At 42.5% G+C, this 20,369-nt stretch overlaps 1 protein-coding gene across 2 annotated transcripts in view; it reads left to right on the top strand.

The window, feature by feature from the left end:
• Positions 1-20,369, top strand: part of cd9b (CD9 molecule b) — a 70,728-nt gene that overhangs the window by 12,684 nt on the left and 37,675 nt on the right. The window contains exon 1 of one of the 2 annotated variants that reach the window (XM_084330405.1): positions 15,841-16,070. The exons of the other annotated variant lie outside the window; for it this stretch is intronic. Within the exon in view, the coding sequence (XP_084186531.1) occupies positions 16,014-16,070 (57 nt within the window). The 5' untranslated portion in view covers positions 15,841-16,013. Of the gene's footprint in view, positions 1-15,840; positions 16,071-20,369 lie in introns of those variants that run through there. 2 annotated transcript variants of the gene reach the window in all.

Raw genomic sequence — 20,369 nt, 5'->3', positions numbered from 1 at the left:
CTCTCGCGCTGAAGAATATGCATATTAGATCACTCAGTGATTAACACCTATGCGCTGTTTGTGTGTGCGCGCGTGCATGTACGTGACGCGTTGTAGTTTCGGGGGAATACAGGGATATTTAGAACTATACAATTGAGCAAGAATTAAACATATTTACAAGTCGTATTATGTTTAGCAAGTAAGGATACATATAGATTACACTATTATGCACTCGAAATTGTCTTTGTGCTATTTTTACAGATTTTTGAAAAACGGGACTTCCTGAGCATTTGTGAGAGATTCTAATTATTTTGTTCTCCGCCCACGGGAGCAATAGGCCCCGTTGACTTCTAAGGGTTAACATTAATACAGTCTTTGGCCCTTTGAGGGCAACCATAATGCTGATGTGGCCCTCTGTGAAAATGAGTTTGACACCCCTGGTCTAATGATTAGAATGTTGTGTGATGTCATTATTACTTAGTATTAGACTAATCCTAATGAGATATTCCTCTAAATATGACTTCGAAAACAGCCACAATTCAAGGAAAAAAAATAGTAAAAAAAAAGATTCAGGGGGCCCCCATAGCTCTCAACACCAGAGGGAGCTCCACAAATCATGTAAAACCCAGATTCGGCTCAAACAAGGGACTAAACACGTTTCGCAATTATGCCACAACAATGTGGAACGCCCTACCCAAAGCTGTAAAGGAATGTAAATCACTACCCACCTTCAAAAACACTCTCAAAGAACACCTACGGGAGACTGCAATTCAAAACTGGCCCCTACAAATGTCCTAACCCAGTTGTACAATAAAGACCAAGCATGGCTTTGTTAGTATTCCAATGTACAGCCCCACCCAACCCCACCCCACCTACCCAACCTCCTACAATGTACAGTTTCCATGTCAAATGTATGTCAGTATTCCAATGTACAGTGTCCCCCCCCCCCTACCCAACCCCCCCCCCGAGTGATAACTCGAACCCTGGTTAGCCGGACTTTCCGGTTTCATGTACGTGGATTTTCCAAATCACCATGACAACATATCCAAAAGTTTGAGCCTGGTCGAAAGCAGAGTTCAAGTTCAACTTAGCCTGAACCATCGCCACGCCCCCGCAAAGAAGTGACGGCCCGTTTCCTGAAACTATTCCCACAGTCTACGATCTGCATTATACCATTCTGAATTACGTTCTTGTGCTCCATTCTTCCAGAGGGGGCTTTTGAAATGTAAAATAGACCCAAAATGCTGATACTAAATTCACTTTGTCCTAAATAATGCACGTTATATATACCGTGGCGACGGTGGCGCTCGCTCGTGCGATGTACACATTATGTGGTTATTTTAATTGTAACTGGGATTAAGATGTCTGATGAGATGCGCTGTTTGACGGATTTGAGAAATTGAATGAGCCGTTGACGTCACATTAATGAATGAGGATAAAGAGATAAACTTCATTCATAACAAAGGATATTCTAAACACGGGTCTCTCGTTCATTAATGTATAAACAATGAATTTATCCCATCTGGCACAGTGGTCCAGTGGTAGTGCTCAAGCCTGCCAACCCAGCGACCGGGGTTCAAATCCTGGTCTTTCCAATATGATTTTTTTGAATATAATATTAATGATTATACGCCAAAGTAGCCTGGTTTTAAGTTAAAATATTATAAATCTACATGCATTGAGGATGTCATTCTTTATATAGCTCTCAACGTGCACCAAATTGAATTATTCCTATATTGCAAAAAGAAGGAGACGACTAGGGTCTTGAACCCCGGTCGTCTGTGTGAAAGTCAAAAGAACAACCCGTTAGACCACATTGGAGATAAGTTAAAGATTGACTATACATCAATCAATGGGTAAGAGAGCCGTATCGTAATTCTGTATAACAGTTAACTAATTATTTTCGCTAGCAAGATCTCATTTGATTATTCAATCCAGCAGGCAAGTTTAAAGAAATATAATCTGATTGATTGAGGTAATGAGGGACTTAAAATTAGCCTATAGATAACGCATTTAACTTGTCGGCGAGGCGATTGAGCCGTACTGCAATATGTTAATAAAGTTTTAAATCAATTAATCAATCAATGCCGCTAGAGAATCAGGATTTCTGCGATCGACACCTGCTGTCTTCTCAGCTGAGGCGGGCGCGCGCACTGATCCTGAGAATCAAGTCTGGCTTGAGTTAACGAGACTGAATCCACCTTCTTGGAACAGGAAAATCCCGGCTTCAAACATCGGGTTAACTGAAGCTGGATAATGACATCTTGATCGACTTAGTTGAACCACGTACAAGAAACAGGGCCCAGGTAGTCTCACCGTGAGAGGACAACATAGTTTTAAACAATTTAAAAGATGATGTTGAACGGATGTGGACAGGTAGATTATTCCAGTCGGATGGAGCTTTAAACATGAACAAATATTTACCAGCTGATTTAAAGGTTTTTGGAACAGAAAAAAGGTGTTGAGTACAATGACAAAGTTGATAATTAGAAGTGAAAGGTACCATATACTGTTTAAGGTATGCGAGACACCCCAGGTGAATAGGCAAATATACTTTTTTTTGTTGATTTTGTTATATTTTGCTTCCTAAACATGTCTTCTATGAAACTAGTGACAATAAAACATCAATAACACACATTTTGTTGTTTATTTTACTTCATTTTGCCTTATTGCATCCATAAATGTGCACATATTTAATGGGGAAGTGCCTCATTTGCATATATAAACATACAATTCAGAAAACTTGCAATATATTTTTTCTTAGTTTATATGTACATAACAAACTGGGAAAGTTTCATAGTGATATCTATTCAAATATTTTTTGCCTATTAGGGGGTACTACACTGTACTACACTGTTTGTAGCCGTGTGTAGTTCTGTTCAGTTCAATAACATCATTATTATTATTATTCAGTTATCAGGCATGTGTTTAGGTTGTCTATTACTAATGGTTTGATTAGGTATTGTGTTTGTAAATATCTGTTTAAAAAAAAGTATGGCATTTTACAATACAGAACTTTAAAGGCGTTTTCCCAAAAATGAGTTTTAATGAGTTTTTCCTCATACTCTGAGCCAGAAATCTCCACTTCAGTAGCACTCACATACACCAAACCTTCCAGTTCTAATCATATCTATGTTCTGAAAGTATTTACAGAAGGGTTTGTTGATATCGCATTCATACCCTGATTTATATCACATTTTATTCCTAAAAACATGGCGAAATATGGAATTTTACCATAAAAATGTACTGAATGGAGTATTTTCTGATTTATGGAGTGATAAAAAGAGATATCCAAAATCCCCTCTGTAATAACCTTTGGCTCTAATATGTCAACTAAATGAAACTATAATTTTGAAAATGGCTTTATCCAATGTTCAGATTTCTGTCCTGGAATTATATGCAAATTAGTGCATATTTAAGTAGATCATGCCTCATTTGCATATTTAAAGATACAATTTCAGAAAACTTGTAATACAAAAAAGTCTAGTCTTAATATAAGTAATCAACTGGGAAAGTTTCATTGTGATATCTATTAGTTAACTTTTTTACCCTATTCACCTGTAGTGTCTCGCCTTAAAAATAAACTGTAACCAATGTTGTTGTCTTCTTATTGTGGGAGAAGGGAAGTTGAGATTTTCATACATAATACAATGATGAGTGTTATATGAACAGCCAAGAACAAATCTGCATATACGATTATAGATGGTGTTAAGCAGAACAAGGGTAGTTTTCGCTGCAATCATAGACTATATCAGCATAGTCCATTATGGGTAGTATGAGTTGTGAGATTAGCTTTTTTCTAACCGTAAATGTAAAACTTATTTTGCGGTAAAGAACACCCATATTAAAGTAAATTTTCCTCATGATGTTATCTATGACATTTGAAAGATAGTTGTTGGTCAAGCCATACACCAAGGTATTTGAAGTGTTCAACTCTAAGCAGTGATGTACTGTCATGACAAGTAATATTATAAGACAGATTTTCTGTTTTAGATTTAACATTCTGAGAAGTACCAAAGAGCATTGCATAGGTTTTTGTTTTATTGAGGATTAATTTGTTAGCTGCAAGCCAGAATTGAAGACCATTGAAGTTTGATTGTAAAATGTACTGTATTTTTGACAATGCATTAAAAACTGTATCATCTGCGTAGAGTTGAACACTACATTCAGAAAAATTAAAGGAAGGTCATTGATGAAAAGAGAAAACAAAAGTGGACCTAAAGTTGAGCCTTGCGGCACACCTTGTTGCTGCACAGTTAGACGTGAGTTGTTACCTTGTATTGGAACACAATGCTTTCTGTTGTGTAGGTAGGAATTAAACCACAGAGCATTACGGGAAAGACCAATAGAGTACAGTTTGTCCAAGAGAAGATAGTGATCGACTAGATCAAATGCTTTCGTTAAATCAATAAAGATTGCTCCTGTAAATTTTCTGTTATCAGATGCATAGAATATATCATTTGTGAGTTTTAATAAAGCAGTAGTTGTAGAGTGATCTGAACAAAAACCGGACTGGTAAGGAGATAAAATATTGTATTTGGTGAGATAGTCTGACAATTGTCTGTAGATAAATTTTTCAAAAATCTTTGCTACAGAGCAGATTATGGAAATGGGTCTGTAGTTGTTGGGATCCAATTCACTGCCGGTTTTGTGCAACGGAGTGATGCGTGAGCATTTCCAAATAGAGGGTATTTCATAAGTAGTTAAAGAGGGGTTAGAGAGTTCCCATGTTTGTAGTGGGCGGAGATGGAGCAATAAATACATGTAGTGAGCATATGCATACATGGTGACAGTATTGACAGTGGCGTTGCGTGGGTAAAATAACAGGGGAATCCAAAAAAAATTCTTAAAAAAAAAAAATTAAATATTTTTATAATTTTTATTTTTTATTTTTTAGTCAAGCAGTCACCATGTACACTACAGTCAAACTTTATTTTTATTTATTTAACAGATTGCAGAATGGGTACAATACAGTACGGCTCAATACACACAATTGTATAAGGGGATGCAGACCAGAGAAAGACGTTTGTCTTGTTTACATCAGGGTCATTAATACTGCTGGAGCATTGGTTCATTTTTGGTCCGATTTTTCCTTGCACGATTCTGCGCGCCGCGTGGGAGCAAATTCGAGACACATATTCGGTTGCAAAAAGGTGTCCCACGGTCTCCTCTATGGCCGTGAATATTTTCACGCAGATCGGAATAACGGCGCGCCCGTGGGACACTTTTCCGTTTCGGCGAGTTTATTCCACGCTTTCGGTTTTCCTTTTCTAAGCATTTTCGGGGCTACATGTGAATGAGTAAAAGTTGCGGGACGCCCATATGTTTCCACGATAGAAAGCTTGCGTGGATCCCATAATAGGCTCACTTAATACAGCGTTTTTAAAATCATGCAACATTTTCAGGGTCGCGAGCCGACCTTTTCCCCTCGTTTTCGATGATGGAAGTGATTTAGCAAAAGCTTCGGCACGCCGAGAGGTACCCGTGGATTTAATCTCGCGAGGATCGGGGCAATATTCGGCCCGTGGGAGCAGTCACGGTTTAATACAATGTTCAGAATGCAGAGGGGAGGTGTGCAGAGGGGAGGCCACACTCAGGATTCTTCTCACAGCCCCGTTTTAAACTTTTAGGGTGTGGCAGTCAGCTCGAATATGATTGGCTAGGATCGGATTTGGACTCTAGATACATGAATCACATGGTTGAGGCTGGAGAAAGAGACCTACCCCCTGCCTCCTCTCCTCTATAGAGTGAGCACAGTGAGTCTGACAGTGTGTTAGAGGGAGTGAGAAGGAGAAGAGGGAGACATAAAAAAAAAAAAAAAAAAAATTATAACACAGATGCACAGATGAAAAAGAATGTAAACTATATTAAAAAAAATTATATATATATATATATATATTTTTTTTTCTTCATATTTCATATTTGATATTAATTCATATTTTAATAGGGAGGCATGGCTTCCGTTGGCTTCCATAAGGATTCGCCACTGAGTATTGATTGATTGATTGAACATTTTGGGTAGGCGGGGTGCAGTGTTTCCCCTGAAAAAAAATTCAGCAGCGGTGCTGTGCCTCTAGGGGAGTCCGGCCGTCCGGGGGCATTTTTTTTTACATTTTAAAGTTAAATGCATCAATCTGGTTTGTGCTCAAAACACAAAATCGACTAGACTGCAGTGCTTTCTCCCTGCAGCCTTTTCCTCAGGTCAGTCTTTTACATTAAGCACCCCCCACAGCCCAAATGAAATGATTAAAATGTATAAATAAATATAGGCCTATTATAAATTTTTTTTTTTGTATATAATTCTTTTTTAATAGTCTAGTAATCTAGTAACTCTAGTTCATAGCAGCGGCGGTCCTAATTCAGCATGCATATAGGGGAAACACTGGGGTGGGTAACTGTACATTGGAGGGGGTTGGGTTAGGACATTTACAGGGGCCAGTTTCGAATTGCAGTCTCCCGTAAGTGCTCTTTGAGAGTGGTTTTGAAAGTGGGTAGTGATTCACATTCCTTTACAGCTGTGGGTATGGCGTTCCACAATCCACATTGATGTGGCATAATTGCAAAACGTGTTTAGTCCCTTGTTTGAGCCGAATCTGGGTTTAACATGATTTGTGGAGCTCCCTCTGGTGTTGTGGTCGTGGTATTCACTGACCTTTGGGAAGTATTTTGACATGTTTTTACTTAGTCGTGTAGTGTATCTTGTAGACCAGGCCCATTGCAAGTTGCTGTACTCTGTTGTCTATTCTAAGCCATCCTAGGTTGTCAAAGTGGACAGTAGAACCACAGCATATAAGAAAATTGTGAAATTGAGCAATAGATAGAACCATTGCAAGCGTATGTATACAGGATGAGATACAAGACAATAGCTCAGGGCAGCACGCCCCGGGGGGCAGGAGAAACCACCCAGAACCGGTCAGGGCAGAGCAGGTAAGGCTCAGCACTGCCGGCCAGACAGAAGACGGTATGAAGCTGTTCCATGGGACCTGGGCCCCGTTCCCCGTACCTGGCTAACTGAGTTAGCCGGATAATTTCCAGCATAGCTTGACTTAAGCCAGACCTTTCTGTTCCCCGAAGTCGGATTTTATAAATCACCATGGTAACAGATCAGAAAGTTTGAACCTGGTCCGGAGCAGGGTTAAGTTCAGTTAGCTGGATAACCTGCAGGGCCACGCCCTCGCAAAGAAATGCCAGCTCGCTTCCTGAAATATTTCTCACAGTCTAGATCCCATTATACCATTCTGAATTATGTTTTTGTGCTTTGTTTTCCTAGAGGGGGCTTTTGAAATGTATAATAATAGAACTAAATGCTGATAATAAATCATATTCAGCCTATAGATTTACTTTGTCCTAAATAAAATATACGGTCATATACGGCGCTCGGAGTCGCGATACACGCTGCATGTGGTTATTTTAATAACGGCGCATTGCAAATGTGAATCCCGCAGGGATATTTTTAATGAATGAAACCGATCGGCCGTTTGGCTCTGATTAGTTTCATATATTCTCCGCTGTAGATTTGCTTAACGGAGCGCCCGGATTGTGTTTCATTCAAGCATAAAATTGAAGTGTCTATGCGTGGATTGTGGTATTTGTGGATTATGAATTACGAGGAATCTGAGGATTGTTGAATTGTATCATCACTCACACGTTATTGTGATATTGTAACTGGGATTAAAATGTCTGATGAGAATGAGATGCGCTGTTTGACGGATTTGAGCAATTGAATGAGCCGTTGACGTCACATTAATGCATTTGAGAATAAAGAGATAAAACTTCATTCAAAAGAAAAATATTCGAAACAAGGATCTCTTGTATTGATGGATACACAATGGATATATCCCGTCTGGCGCAGTGGTGCAACGGCTAGTGCTCACTCCTGTCAAGCGGACAACCCTAGTTCGAAACCCCATGTTTCCAATATAATTTTTTTGGAATATAATATTAAGACTATACGCAAAAGTAGCCTAGTTTTAAGTTAAAATATTATAAATCTACATGCATTGAGGATGTCATTCTTTATATAGCTCTCAAAGTGCACCAAATTGAAGTATTTACATTGCAAAAAGAAAAAAATTTATTAGAAAAGACGGGGATTCGAACGCGGGTCGTCCGCGTGAGAGACATAAGGACCATCCATCACACCATGGTGCCAGACTAATAAAACATCCACCATACATCCATCAATGGATAAGAGAGCCGTATCCTAATTCTGAAAGAGTTGAACTAATTATTTTCGCTAGCAAGATCTCATTTGATTATTCAATCCATAAACCTACTGCCAGCAGGCACGTTTAAAGAAATATAATCTGATTGATTGGGGTAATGAGGGACTTAAAATTAGCCTATAGATTATGCATTTAACTTGTCGGCGAGGCTATTGAGCCGTACTGCATTGTACCCATTCTGCAATCTGTTAATAAAGTTTTAAATCAATCAATCAATCAATGCCGTTAGGAAATCAGGATTTCTGCTATCGACACCTGCTGTCTTTTCAACTGAAGCGGCCGCGCGCAATTATCCTGAGTCTCAAGTCTGGTTCGAATGAATGAGACTGAATCAGCGTTCGAGGAACAGGAAAATCCCGGATTCAAACATCGGGTTAATTGAATCTGGATAATGGGACTCTTGATCGACTTAGTTGAACCAGGTACGGGGAATAGGGCCCAGTTGAGACAGAGACAGGTTAAAAAGGTTCTCCCATGTCTGCAGAAAAGCAGACATGGGAGCAAATAGACATCCTAACTAAACTAGACAGATTAATCTAAGGGTCAGTCCCCGACCAGGTGAGATCAGGGTAGGTTGAAGGAGAGAGAGAAAATATGGGTCTTAAAGGAAACAACTCCAACATTTTGGGAAATTAGCTTATTTGCCATCTACCCTGGAGTTAGACAAGAAGATACATACCTTTTTTCTTCTCTGTGCATGCAGTAGGAGTAGATAAATAAAACTCTTGACTTGACTTGACTTGAGAGCAGGCACCCCTGATGACAGCAGGTAATTGGTTCCACAGGTAGGGAGCGCGGTAGACAAAGGCTCTGTGGCCGGCAGATTTCTTTTTAACCCTAGGAATCGATAGAAGCCCCGCATTTTGTGAGCACAGAGCACGAGCGGGCGAGTATCGAGAGATGAGATCAGATAGATAGAGCGGTGCGAGCCCATTTAAAATTTTGTAGGTGAGGAGTAGCACTTTAAAGTCAGATGTGGCTTGAATAGGAAGCCAGTGTAAGGCGGACAAAACTGGTGTGATGTGATAAAATGTTCTAGTTTTAGTTAGTATCCGTGCAGCCGCATTTTGCACAAGTTGAAGATTTTTGATGCTTGAATTAGGTAGGCCTGAAAAAAGTGCATTACAGTAGTCTAGACGTGATGAGACAAAAGCATGAATTAGGGTTTCAGCCAGAGTTAAAATGGGGCGAATTTCTGCGATATTACAAAGATGGAAGAAGGCAATTTTGGTGAACTTTTTTATATGTGCATTAAAGGGGAACTATCTTATAAATGGCCTTTTTGAGTGTTTAGCATTGTTTCCTAGCTATGTGAACTTATATTAATATGATCTATGTCTCAAAATTCTCATATTGGCGCATTCTTCCAATTCTCCTCTCACAATATTCACCCTCACTGAACTGAGTCATTTGAAATGTGCGCGATATGTGATGTCAGAGAGACACCGCTGCATGTTAATGTTCAGGCGACGACGCCGCTGCGCAGTGGTTTAGGAGCCCAGGCTCAAAACGGCTCGAGATCTTGAGGTAGAAAAATGCTGTTTTTGAGGACTTGATTAGAAATACAAAACAATGAATAAAAAAATATATATATATTACAGAGGTGTTCCATAGACTCACAGGAATTGTGTAAAAGTGCCCAAATAGTGAAAGAAATAGTAAAATAGTTCCCCTTTAAATAAGAGGGAGGAATAAAAAATTACTCTGAGGCGGTCGGGTGGCGTAGCGGAGATTGCGCTCGTCACCAATGCAAGAGGCTGCGGTCTCGACTCCCGGAGTCAGCATTGCCTGCGGCTTGGGCCGATCGTCATACTAACTCGTTTGGCTGAGTTAGCGGGAGGGAAGTTGTGGGTGGTAATCTGGCGTTGTGGACAGCGACGCCTACGGGTCAGGTCTGGGCGCCTGCTCAGCGAAGGGCAGAGGGTGGTGAAGGCAGTGTGACCTCCCACGCATTACGCTTCACCAATGAGAGTCCTCGCTGCCAGGTGAAAAGAGAGCCACTGGCTGTCTCCGCATGTGTAGGAGGAAGCATGCGGTAGACTTCAGGGTTCCCTTGTACCGACCAGTAGGGGGAACATGCGCACAACGACCAGGTAGGGGAGGGGGGGAATTGGCATAACGACTCAATTGGGATGGGGAGAAAAAAGAGAAAAAAATCTGAGAAAGAGAGGATTAAAAAAAAGAAGGGGAAAAAAATTACTCTGAGGTTTTTTATGGTCGAGCTCTGAGATACATGACAAGTATCAAAGTTGAGGGAGATGTCCTCAAACAGGCCTCTGTGGTTTGGGGGGCCAACAATTAACATCTCAGTTTTTTTTTTAATAAATTTAACATTTATAGACATACAACACAACATTTACATTGACATCCATAACATAACAACATACATATATGGGTCCCTTGAATATGGCCTCGTTCAGCCGTCCAGACCCCCGTCAGAGGAACCCCCCCCTCCCGCCCTCCCCCCCTAGAAACCGGGCTCCCCCGCATCCCAGGTCCGTCCCACGCGGGGCCCAGCACTCAGCAACACGGGTACCTTGAATTTGATTGGGCCAGACCCAGTAGAGGGGCGAGGGGTGATACTCCCCCCCACCGAGCCAAGTCCGCTACCTCCCATGTCACCAAGCCCCCCACCCCACGCACAACGAACCCACAACCCACGAGATCCCACTCTCCCGGATCCCCCTGAGAGAAACCCCTCCCTCCCACCCTCCTCCCCGAGAGATAGAACACCCCCATATCCTGGTCCACCATGCACGGAGCCGAGCACCCAGAGCCCCCACCCCCCCCCTGCCCGACCGCCAGGCCCCCGGCCCACGAGAGCCCCAAGCCCAGGTCCGCAGAAGGCCTAAGCATCACGCCTCAATGGCCCCGACCCCCCGCGACCCCAAGCCCGGTGCCCCCCCGTCCCGGAGACCAGACCGCCCGGCTACAACGGCCGAGGACCCCAGGAAACCCCGCCCCCCCCACACCAATCCCACAACACGCAAGGCCCCCCCTCCCCCGGGTCGAACCGCCGGAACGATGGCCCCTCCCCCCAACCCCACTGTACCTCCCATGTCACCGACATCACCGCATACATTTATGAAATTAAAACTAACCACACAATAAGAAAAAATGACATGGATATAAATGGTTATATGGTTCGCACTCTTAACCCGGTTGGCGGTTTGGAGGGGGATCAGCCCTCCCACTAGAGAAGCCCCCCCCCCCCACAGACGAAGATACCGCCCGAAGGAGGCTCTCCAAGCCTCTCTTCATGTCCAACATTTTGAATTCTTGTCCTTCATATTTGTCCATGTGCACATTTAAAGCAACTGCTATTCTAACATAACTCTGAAGAAATAATATAAAAGAAGACTAAAGACAATTGGCACTTCCCAGGTAATTCCTTTTAACCCTGTTTGACCCCTGTTGGCTGGTTGGAGGGGTAAGGCTCTCCTGGAGAGGGCCCCGCCTATAACGACGGAGATGTCCCCTGTGGGGGTTCTCCAATGTCCCTATTATTGTCCAACATTTTATTTGAATTTTTATATTTCATATGATGGTACATTCCCAGAGCTCCCGATCAGGTCTCTGAATGTGATTCCCCATCTTCCCCGTCCTCTTAGCTGTGTGTTCTGTGTGTTAGTGTCTATAGTTTAGTCTAGTACGTATTATTTGTATTATATGTCCCGAGTCAAGTCTCCATTTCCCCAACTAATGTGTTCACCTTGTCTGTATTCCCTGTGGTCTGTGTGTTGTCTGCAGTATGTCTTGAATCATTGCCTCCATTCTCTATCTAATTATGTGCATATGTGGTATTGAATCTTGGTCGGTGTGTATGACCTCAGTGCTCGAGTCCTGCTTGGTGTGTGAGACTTCGTTATTCGAGTTCTGGCTGGTCCGGTTGATCTCGGTGCTCGGGTCCCGGTTGGTGTGTGTGGCCTCCGTGTTCGCATCTTGGCCGGCCCGGGCGACCCCCGCGCCTGCATCTAGTGTGCGGATGGTCCGGCCGACCTCGGTGCCCGAGTCCCGGTTGGTCCGTTTGTATCCAGCGTCTCCCTGTCCCTCCCCCGGGGGCCGTCTGTTTCGCCTCTCCCGAACCAGCCTCCATGTTCCTCCGAACCCCCCACCTTGCATCGAGTCCAGTCCGTGTGTTGGCCATGTTAGCTTGTAGCTCCCTCGCTCACCAGGCCTTGCTGCGGCCCCACGTCCCGTTAGCTTGTATCCCTTGCTGCTTCATTTTCACCGTGCTAACTTCCATGTTAGCTTGCAGCTCCTTCTCCGGCCAGGCCTCGCTGCGGTCCAACGCCACGTTAGCTTGTATTCCCAGACCCTTCTCCAACTCCTCCCCGAGTCCATCGCTGTTGCCCTGGATGTTCCGCGTGTTAGCTTGGATATCCATTGCGTTAGCCTGTTTGCCAGCTTGTAGCTCCTGGTTAGCTACTGCGTTAGCCTATTGGCTAGTCAACGCGCTCTGCATTTCAGCTTGGATGCCGGCCCTTTTTCCATCAATGCTGTCTTGAATATTCTGTGTGCTCGCCCGGTTAGCCATGTAGCTCCTGGCTAGCCTTGGCGGCATGTATCTGGCCAGTATGATCGCTTGGAACCTCGCTAACCAGGCAGGCTCCACGGGGTCTCCGTCCCTGCCTACCTGCGTCACTCTCGCCTGAGCTATTTCTTCCGTCATTTCCTCGTGTCTAGATCTTTCCTCCGGTGTTTGTACGTCTTCTGGGGTCTTATTTCTCTCACTTTTTCTCGTGGACATCTTTCCTTTTCTCTTATATCTTTGAATTGTCACCTTTTATTTTGTTTTAGACGGTTTTACTTCCCTTTCTCGATATTATTTGACCGGGAGCTCTTTCAATGGTCTCCTATCCACCCATCTCAAAACCGGAAGCCAACATCTCAGTTTTATCAGCATTAAAACCCTGTAAGACCCTCGGTTGCAAAAGTACAACATCACTTTTAGGAGTTGAAAGTTTTGCGACATCCACTTTTTAATGGCAAGCAGGCAAGCCTCAAGATTTTGTAATTGGGAGGAATAGTTTGGCTTAACACTTTGAATGCCAGCCACGACATAACACGTGTTAGCCGCCCACCCCCTGAATGCCCACCACAACAATTAGCGAGATTTTTTTTTATTAGCGATCTGAATTCATATTTCATCAACCGAGTCTACCGTTGGGAAACCAGCCCCACCAGGAGCTCAGATGTGAAAAAAGCGCCCCATATCGTCTCCCAGATGGTAATGCACCATTTTGGAATGGACTCAATGAAAATGGATGAGAAAAAAAAACTCTGGAATCCACATTTTACTTCTCACGCATGTAACCGGAGATGATCCCAGTCATTGTGGAGCCTCTGAACAGCGTGTAATGTGTTTTACAGTATGTAGCGATGGATCAATAAAAGGATCGATTTTTGGAATGGCGATCAGGAATTGGAATAATCTTTTTGGATACCATCTGATCTCAGGTAAGGAATCTATTTTACCAGTCTTAGGATAATCAGACCTGTTTTCACGGAGATCTAAGCTTTTCCCCTATGTGTGATATGGCTGTTTGGCTGTGCGAGCGATCAGGAACTAAGATAATCGATTTTCAGCTTGCGGCACCAGCGTGCATACGTACACATACTATCGATAATCTAGCGTTTATTTGAAAACGATTCATAAATAGGCAGAAAAATGACAACGTTCTAGAATATTCCAGTACAGGGCGTTTATCACGGAATCTTTTTTTTCCCCTTGAAAACGAGGGCTTTTCAAAATGCTATAAAACGGAAATGAACCGATAAAAAAACAATCCGCTTCAACAATGTTGACTGGAAAATGAGTCATTGATAAGCGACGGGCAGATTAGACACATAGCCATAATTTAAAACATAGATTAGGCGATATTAACGCTAACATTGAAGTGGATGGTGGGCATTCAAGCACTAAATCGTGCGCCCCCTGCTGGGCACTGAAAGTGTTAATAGGTATATATATATACATATATATATACAGCCACCCTTAACTCAATGGAGGCCAAACCCGAGATAAGTCGGGTTAACTCGCCATGCGTTTCTTGTTTTTTCTCTGGTTTTGGTCGTTTATTCCTTTATTCGATATTTTTATTCATTATTCATCCAGGGACCTTGGCGTTAAGTGCAATACCGGCCGCATCCAGCTAGACGGCGGTATCCAGCACCCTTTGTAACCTTGTATCTTGGCCTGTGTAATGGCCAAACGTCTCCGGTTTCACTTTTTCCTAGTGGGGCGAGGGGAGCGGTTCTCCCGGTTCCATTGAAGCGCGTCCCTGATCCATATGTTGTGGTGGATTATGCCCTGGACCAAATGGACATTGGATGTACCAGATGGCGATCAAACAATTGGAATATTATTTTTGGAATACTCCCGATCACAGGTAAGGACGATCTGAGGTAAATTTTACCTTGATCCTGCAATGCTTTTATACCGATCGGGCTGATAAGCGTTTTTAGTGTTCAATACGAATGCCGTTACTGAAACGATAATCAGAAATGACCCCCCCCCCCCTTTCATGCATTCATGATGGAACATAATACCTATGATATAGATTTGATTTCGGAATAATAGCGTGTGCAAGCAAGAAACGGCAACGTCTATAGTGGAATTGACGTATGAGGCTATAACTCAGCATTTCGGGAATTACCCTAGACCATGCTATAACGATACTTATATTCACCACGGTATAACACGGGAACGTATGGATGGAAACATTTATTCTTTTTCACATATTGAACGATGGATAGGTGATGTCAAATGGGCCATAGTATTGTATCCATAGCTATAATATAGAATATAGTTACAACAAGGTGACGCACTCCTATCTTTTAAAGCGTGGTAGTGCTAGAACGGGGCCCGTCTAATGCCCGGCGGTCAATGAGTTAAGAATCATACACGTAAACAAATAAACACATGCACAGCCTATGTACAAAGAAAATAAACAGGGGAGGAGTATGGGGGGGGGGTGAAAGTGTGTGTGTGTGTGTGTGTGTGTGTGTGTGTGTGTGTGTGTGTGTGTGTGTGTGTGTGTGTGTGTGTGTGTGTGTGTGTGTGTGTGTGTGTGTGTGTGTGTGTGTGTGTGTGTGTGTGCGTGCGTGCGTGCGTGCGTGCGTGCGTGCGTGCGTGCGTGTGTGTGTGTGTGTGCTCACGCATGTGTATGCAAACAGATGCGCGTCTAGGTGCGAGTATGAAGATGAATGAGTGCTTGTATGTTCTGTGTGAGAGGGTGTATGCAAGTGTGACACTGGGGTATCAGTTTCTAGTCAGTGTAGTTTCTCTCTCTTTCTCTCACTCTCACACTAGTCTCTATCCCTCCCTCCCTCCAGCTTACACCCACCCAACATGATGCTTCTCTCGTCACAAAAACTACCCCCGCCAGTTATCTCCTGTCCAGTCCCTCCCCCATCCACACACACACACACACACACACACGCACACGCACACGCACACGCACGCACACACACACACACACACACACACACACACACACACACACACACACACACACACACACACACACGCACCCACTCTCCCTCCTCTGGTTCAGCCCCTCCCCCATCCTGTGACTGACTACACAGGTGAATAATACCTGGGTGTGGCTCACTAAGCTCTATTTTCTTTCTCTCCCTCTCTCTCTCTCCCTCTCTCTCTCTCTCTCTCCATTCCACCGGTGTGTCTGTGTGTGTATACACACAAGTTTTTACTCTCACTAGAGCTCGGACGTGTTTTGGATTTCTTCCGTCGGCAAGACAAATATTTTCTCTTTTTTTAATAACTCATCCTGTGTGTGAGGAGCCATGGGGGGAATACAATGTGTCAAGTATCTCGTGTTTGTCTTCAACTTCATCTTCTGGGTAGGTCCTCTGTCTTTTATGTTCTCTTCTGGGTAGCTCCTCTGTCTTTTATGTTCTCTTCTGGGTAGCTCCTCTGTCTTTTATGTTCTCTTCTGGGTAGCTCCTCTGTCTTTTATGTTCTCTTCTGGATAGCTCCTCTGTCTTTTAATACGTTCTCTTGGTTTGGTGTTTAGAAGACTACTCGTCTAAAATTACAGTGGCATATCTGAGTCATTTGGAAAGTCTGGAACCAAACAGAAAGTGTATTGCTGTCGAATAGTCTCTCTGAGAGAGTCAAATATACTGCGCACTGTAATTTAAGTAAATCATTGTTGGAGTAGAACACTACAGTATGTAGGCGTTTTTATATATATATAAAATTCAGAGTGGGAATCCGTGTCTTGGCAGAATGAGCTTCAAACCGTTAGTGTTGCTTTTGGGGCTCACCGCTTGTAGCTATAGGATACAATAGGAGGCTGAAGTGCATGTTAAATATGATGGGATTGGAAAAAGGGGTGGGATGAAGGTGACAAATAAGATGACAAATAGAATTTTAAATTTGGACACACTTTGTCTTTTCTAAAAAAAATCCTTGCTGGCTGGTTGAGCTGTAGCCCCATAGAATGGTTGACATTCCATGCAATCTTCTGTCTCGGGGGATTCACCCCTGCCGCATTCCAATTTGGTCAAAGCTCTGTGTGTGACTCACCCAATAAGTAATTGCTGTGACTTTGCGGTCGGCTCTCGTCGTCATATAGTATCACATGTTCTGGCAGAAAACGTACTGCATATTTAGTAAAACATCTCCACTTTTTTTAACACAAGATTTACACAGACCACGTGAACACAGAACACAGATACAAGTGACTGGGACTTTTATTTTGAAGGGCAGGAGCACTGTGTTATCGACAGGCATTGATTGATTGATTGATTGATTGATTGATTGATTGATTGATTGATTGATTGATTGATTGATTGGAAATTGTATTAACAGATTGCAGAATGGGTACAGTACAGTACAGCTCAATACACACAATTGTTAAGGGGATGCAGACCAGAGAAAGACTTTCGTCTTGTTTACATCAGGGTCCCCCATTTTCAATTCATCATAACATGACATACAGGTAGACAGTACTGCTACAGATACATTTATGACATACCAGATTTACAAATACAGTACTGTTTGTGATACAAAAAGAGTCTAAAAAAGAGAGTATATACATTTGACGAGGAAAACTACATTGGAGGAGGTTGTAGGTAGGAGGTTGGTAGGTGGGGGGGGGGGGGGGGTAGGAGGGTGGGGTGGTGGGGGGAAACTGTACATTGGAGGTGGTTGGGTGGGGGGGGCATAGTCTTGACTGGAGCAGAAGTACTGTAGGTGTAGTCCTTTCAGTCAAAAGCGGAATTACAACTACGCTAATTTATGTAAATAAACCAGTTAGACAATTTCCAATTAACATTTTGTGTCATTAACGAGTGTGGACCTGTACCCATTTCAACTCCTTTAGAGGGGAACTCCACCCAAATGGAAAGTTCCAATGTGTTGTTTCCATGGCCCGGGAAAGTTCAATCAGTATTTGTGAACATCAGCTACTCTCTCTTTCCCAAAGCCAGAAACCAGAGAAGTGAGTTCAACGAGTTCAACAATAATTCCCTCTGGGTGTTCTCAGTGTCATCTTTACCATCTCTCTTAATACATTGTCTAAGGAGCAGCTTCAGACCATATACTCAGTGACGTCCCAATTTGAGTTGTAGTCCAAATTTGAGTTTTAGTCCTTATTTGAGTTTTAGTCACAATTTAACTAACATTTTGGGTGAGAGTCGTTTGTGTTCACCAGGGCCGGACTAGGGAAATTATTCAGGCCGGGAAATATAGTGTGAAATATAGCCCCAGTCAGCCCACTTTTTAAGCGGAATTCTGGTGCAGGACTTATATAGTTGTTACCCTTTAAATGCCATTGTGTGGGATTGGCATCACAAATTATTGTTAAAAGAACACACAAAGGGGCGCCCTTGTGGCGCATACCATAGTGCCTCGCGCACCTACGTGGCCGACCCGGGTTCAATCCCAGCTCCCGTCGTTATTTGTCGCATGTCTCCCCCACCTCTCCTCCCGTTCGCCCTCTCCTCTGTCGGTCCTGCGTGACCAATAAAGCTGTAAAAATGCTAAAGAATTATAATAAAAAGAAAAAAAATAACACACAAAAATGTAAATATTTTCAATATATCAAATGCAAAGTGGATTTTTCTGGGAGGGATTATTACAGGCTAATAATTGTTATAATCATCATGTGTCAATGATTAGCAACAACACTGATTTTGATGGATTTTTTGTTATTTTGTAATGTCAGACTTACTGTAACAACAACTCTTATCAGAAAAGTGGGAGTATTTCATTTTTAATCTGACATTACAATACAAAAAAAATAAAAATGTATGATCAGTGGAAAAGTATTGCGTTTTTGAAGAGAACAATTTAGTCCCCTAATGGTAAGAGTGTAACACTTTAGTTTTCAGACACAGTTTCTTGGCAGCTTTAACATTGGGCTTTTGACAGGGGACGATGATGATGCATGGTAACGTTAGCTATGTCAGCTAGCTAGCATGTTTATTTTGATCACTGACTAACCTGGTGGTCCTGTGGTGCAAGAAAACATTTGGTAAATTTTGCCACATTTAGCGGCATCTCCTGCAAGGGCCTTTTTTTTGTATCTCTCCCTCTCTGATATACGCTTCCTCTTTTTTCCTGTTGAAACATTTCATTTCCAGTCATTTCCATCTGACTGTTCTGTGAAATACAAGCAGTCAGCAGTATGTATTTTTCTCTCTCTCCCTCTCCGCTCCACCCTTCCTCTTTTTCCACTGTCCATCTTCAAGCGCAGGTTATGCTAGACATTTTTTGTCTTTTGCTCTGTCTTTGATAAAAGATAAAAAAAAAAAAAAAAAAAAACGGTATTTATATATTTTTTAGGCCTGGCCACCGGGGGAATTCCCGGTACTCCCGATGGCCAGTCCGGGCCTGGTGTTCACTAATATTGTTGGACGGTCTTAGACCACAGGAATAACATGTATGAATTCATACAATGATCGTAGTTCCCCTCGAGGAGCCGGGTCAGCGGACCGTGAGACATTTATGACACGTGTTCGCTGGACTGCAACCTTACACGTTTGACAAAACCGAATGACCAATCAAATAAGCTTTAGAGGAACACGCCAACAATAAGGGAAATGTACTTACCGTTTTCCTCAGAGTCAGACACGGACCACTAGCTAACTAGAGGTCCGTATCCGCTTCCGTTCATTTGTGCTAAGCTAGGTTAGCTTGCAGCCATAATAGCTTTCTACTGAATGCACAGAGAGTGATATAATTGGTATCTATCTTCTTGTCTGACTCTGGGGAAGATGACAACATTTCCCATAATGTTGCCATGTTCATTTAAAGGGATACTTCTGATTTTTGGAACCCTAGTCCTATTAGCTATTTACCAATGATGATGTTGATCTGTAGAGTCCTTTCTCAGCACAATCCATGCTGTTTCCTCACACTAGCTCCGGATAGTTGGCCACAAACCAATGCAAAGTCAATTGGGTCGAACTCCTGTCTGAGCGATACCTTTTAAGTTGATTTTCAGGTTTGCTGTTTTGCATTTTAGCATTCTGATGAATTCTTTAAATTCCTAACTGATGTGTTGACCTACTTTCACAACGGTCTTGCATGATATCGTTGCTGCAAACAATCATTGATTAAGAACAGTTGAACAATACCTTTTATTGGTCAATATTTGAGCACATGATAAGATAACTTATGTTTCAGTTATCAGTTAGCCACATGCGTCTCTTTAGCCAATCAGCTGCGACTACCTGGTAAAAAAAAAAAATTAACTATTTTTTGTATCTCTTATTTTGGAGATCAATGTCATACTGTGACACTGAAATGAACAAATATTTCATCAACTAAAATATTTAGTCAACTAAAATATTTCATCAACTAAAATATACAGTACGTCACACCCCGCGCTTCTCCCTGCCGTCTGCAAGTGGCTAATCTTGAGTTTCCGACCCCCCAGTAAGCTAACCATGGATAAATCCAAAAAAAGGAATGTCTGGGGAAAATAGAGGGTTTAATTCAGCGTGGACAGATTAATTTGCTTTCACGACTAACAATGCAGGTTTACCTATATGCCTGATATGTGGTGAGAAATTTGCGAACAACAAAAAATTTACTTTTTCTTTTATAGATTTTCCACAAATAAGGGAAATACTCAAATATACCTGCATAGTTCAGGGTTTTATTTCAAAGTCGGTCTACAGACACCAGTG

The sequence above is a fragment of the Notolepis coatsorum genome, assembly GCF_963971535.1.
Source record: "Notolepis coatsorum genome assembly, chromosome: 15".
Taxonomy (NCBI): domain Eukaryota; kingdom Metazoa; phylum Chordata; class Actinopteri; order Aulopiformes; family Paralepididae; genus Notolepis; species Notolepis coatsorum.
Note: the sequence above shows the minus strand (reverse complement) of the source record. Positions and strands in the feature narration are given on the sequence as shown.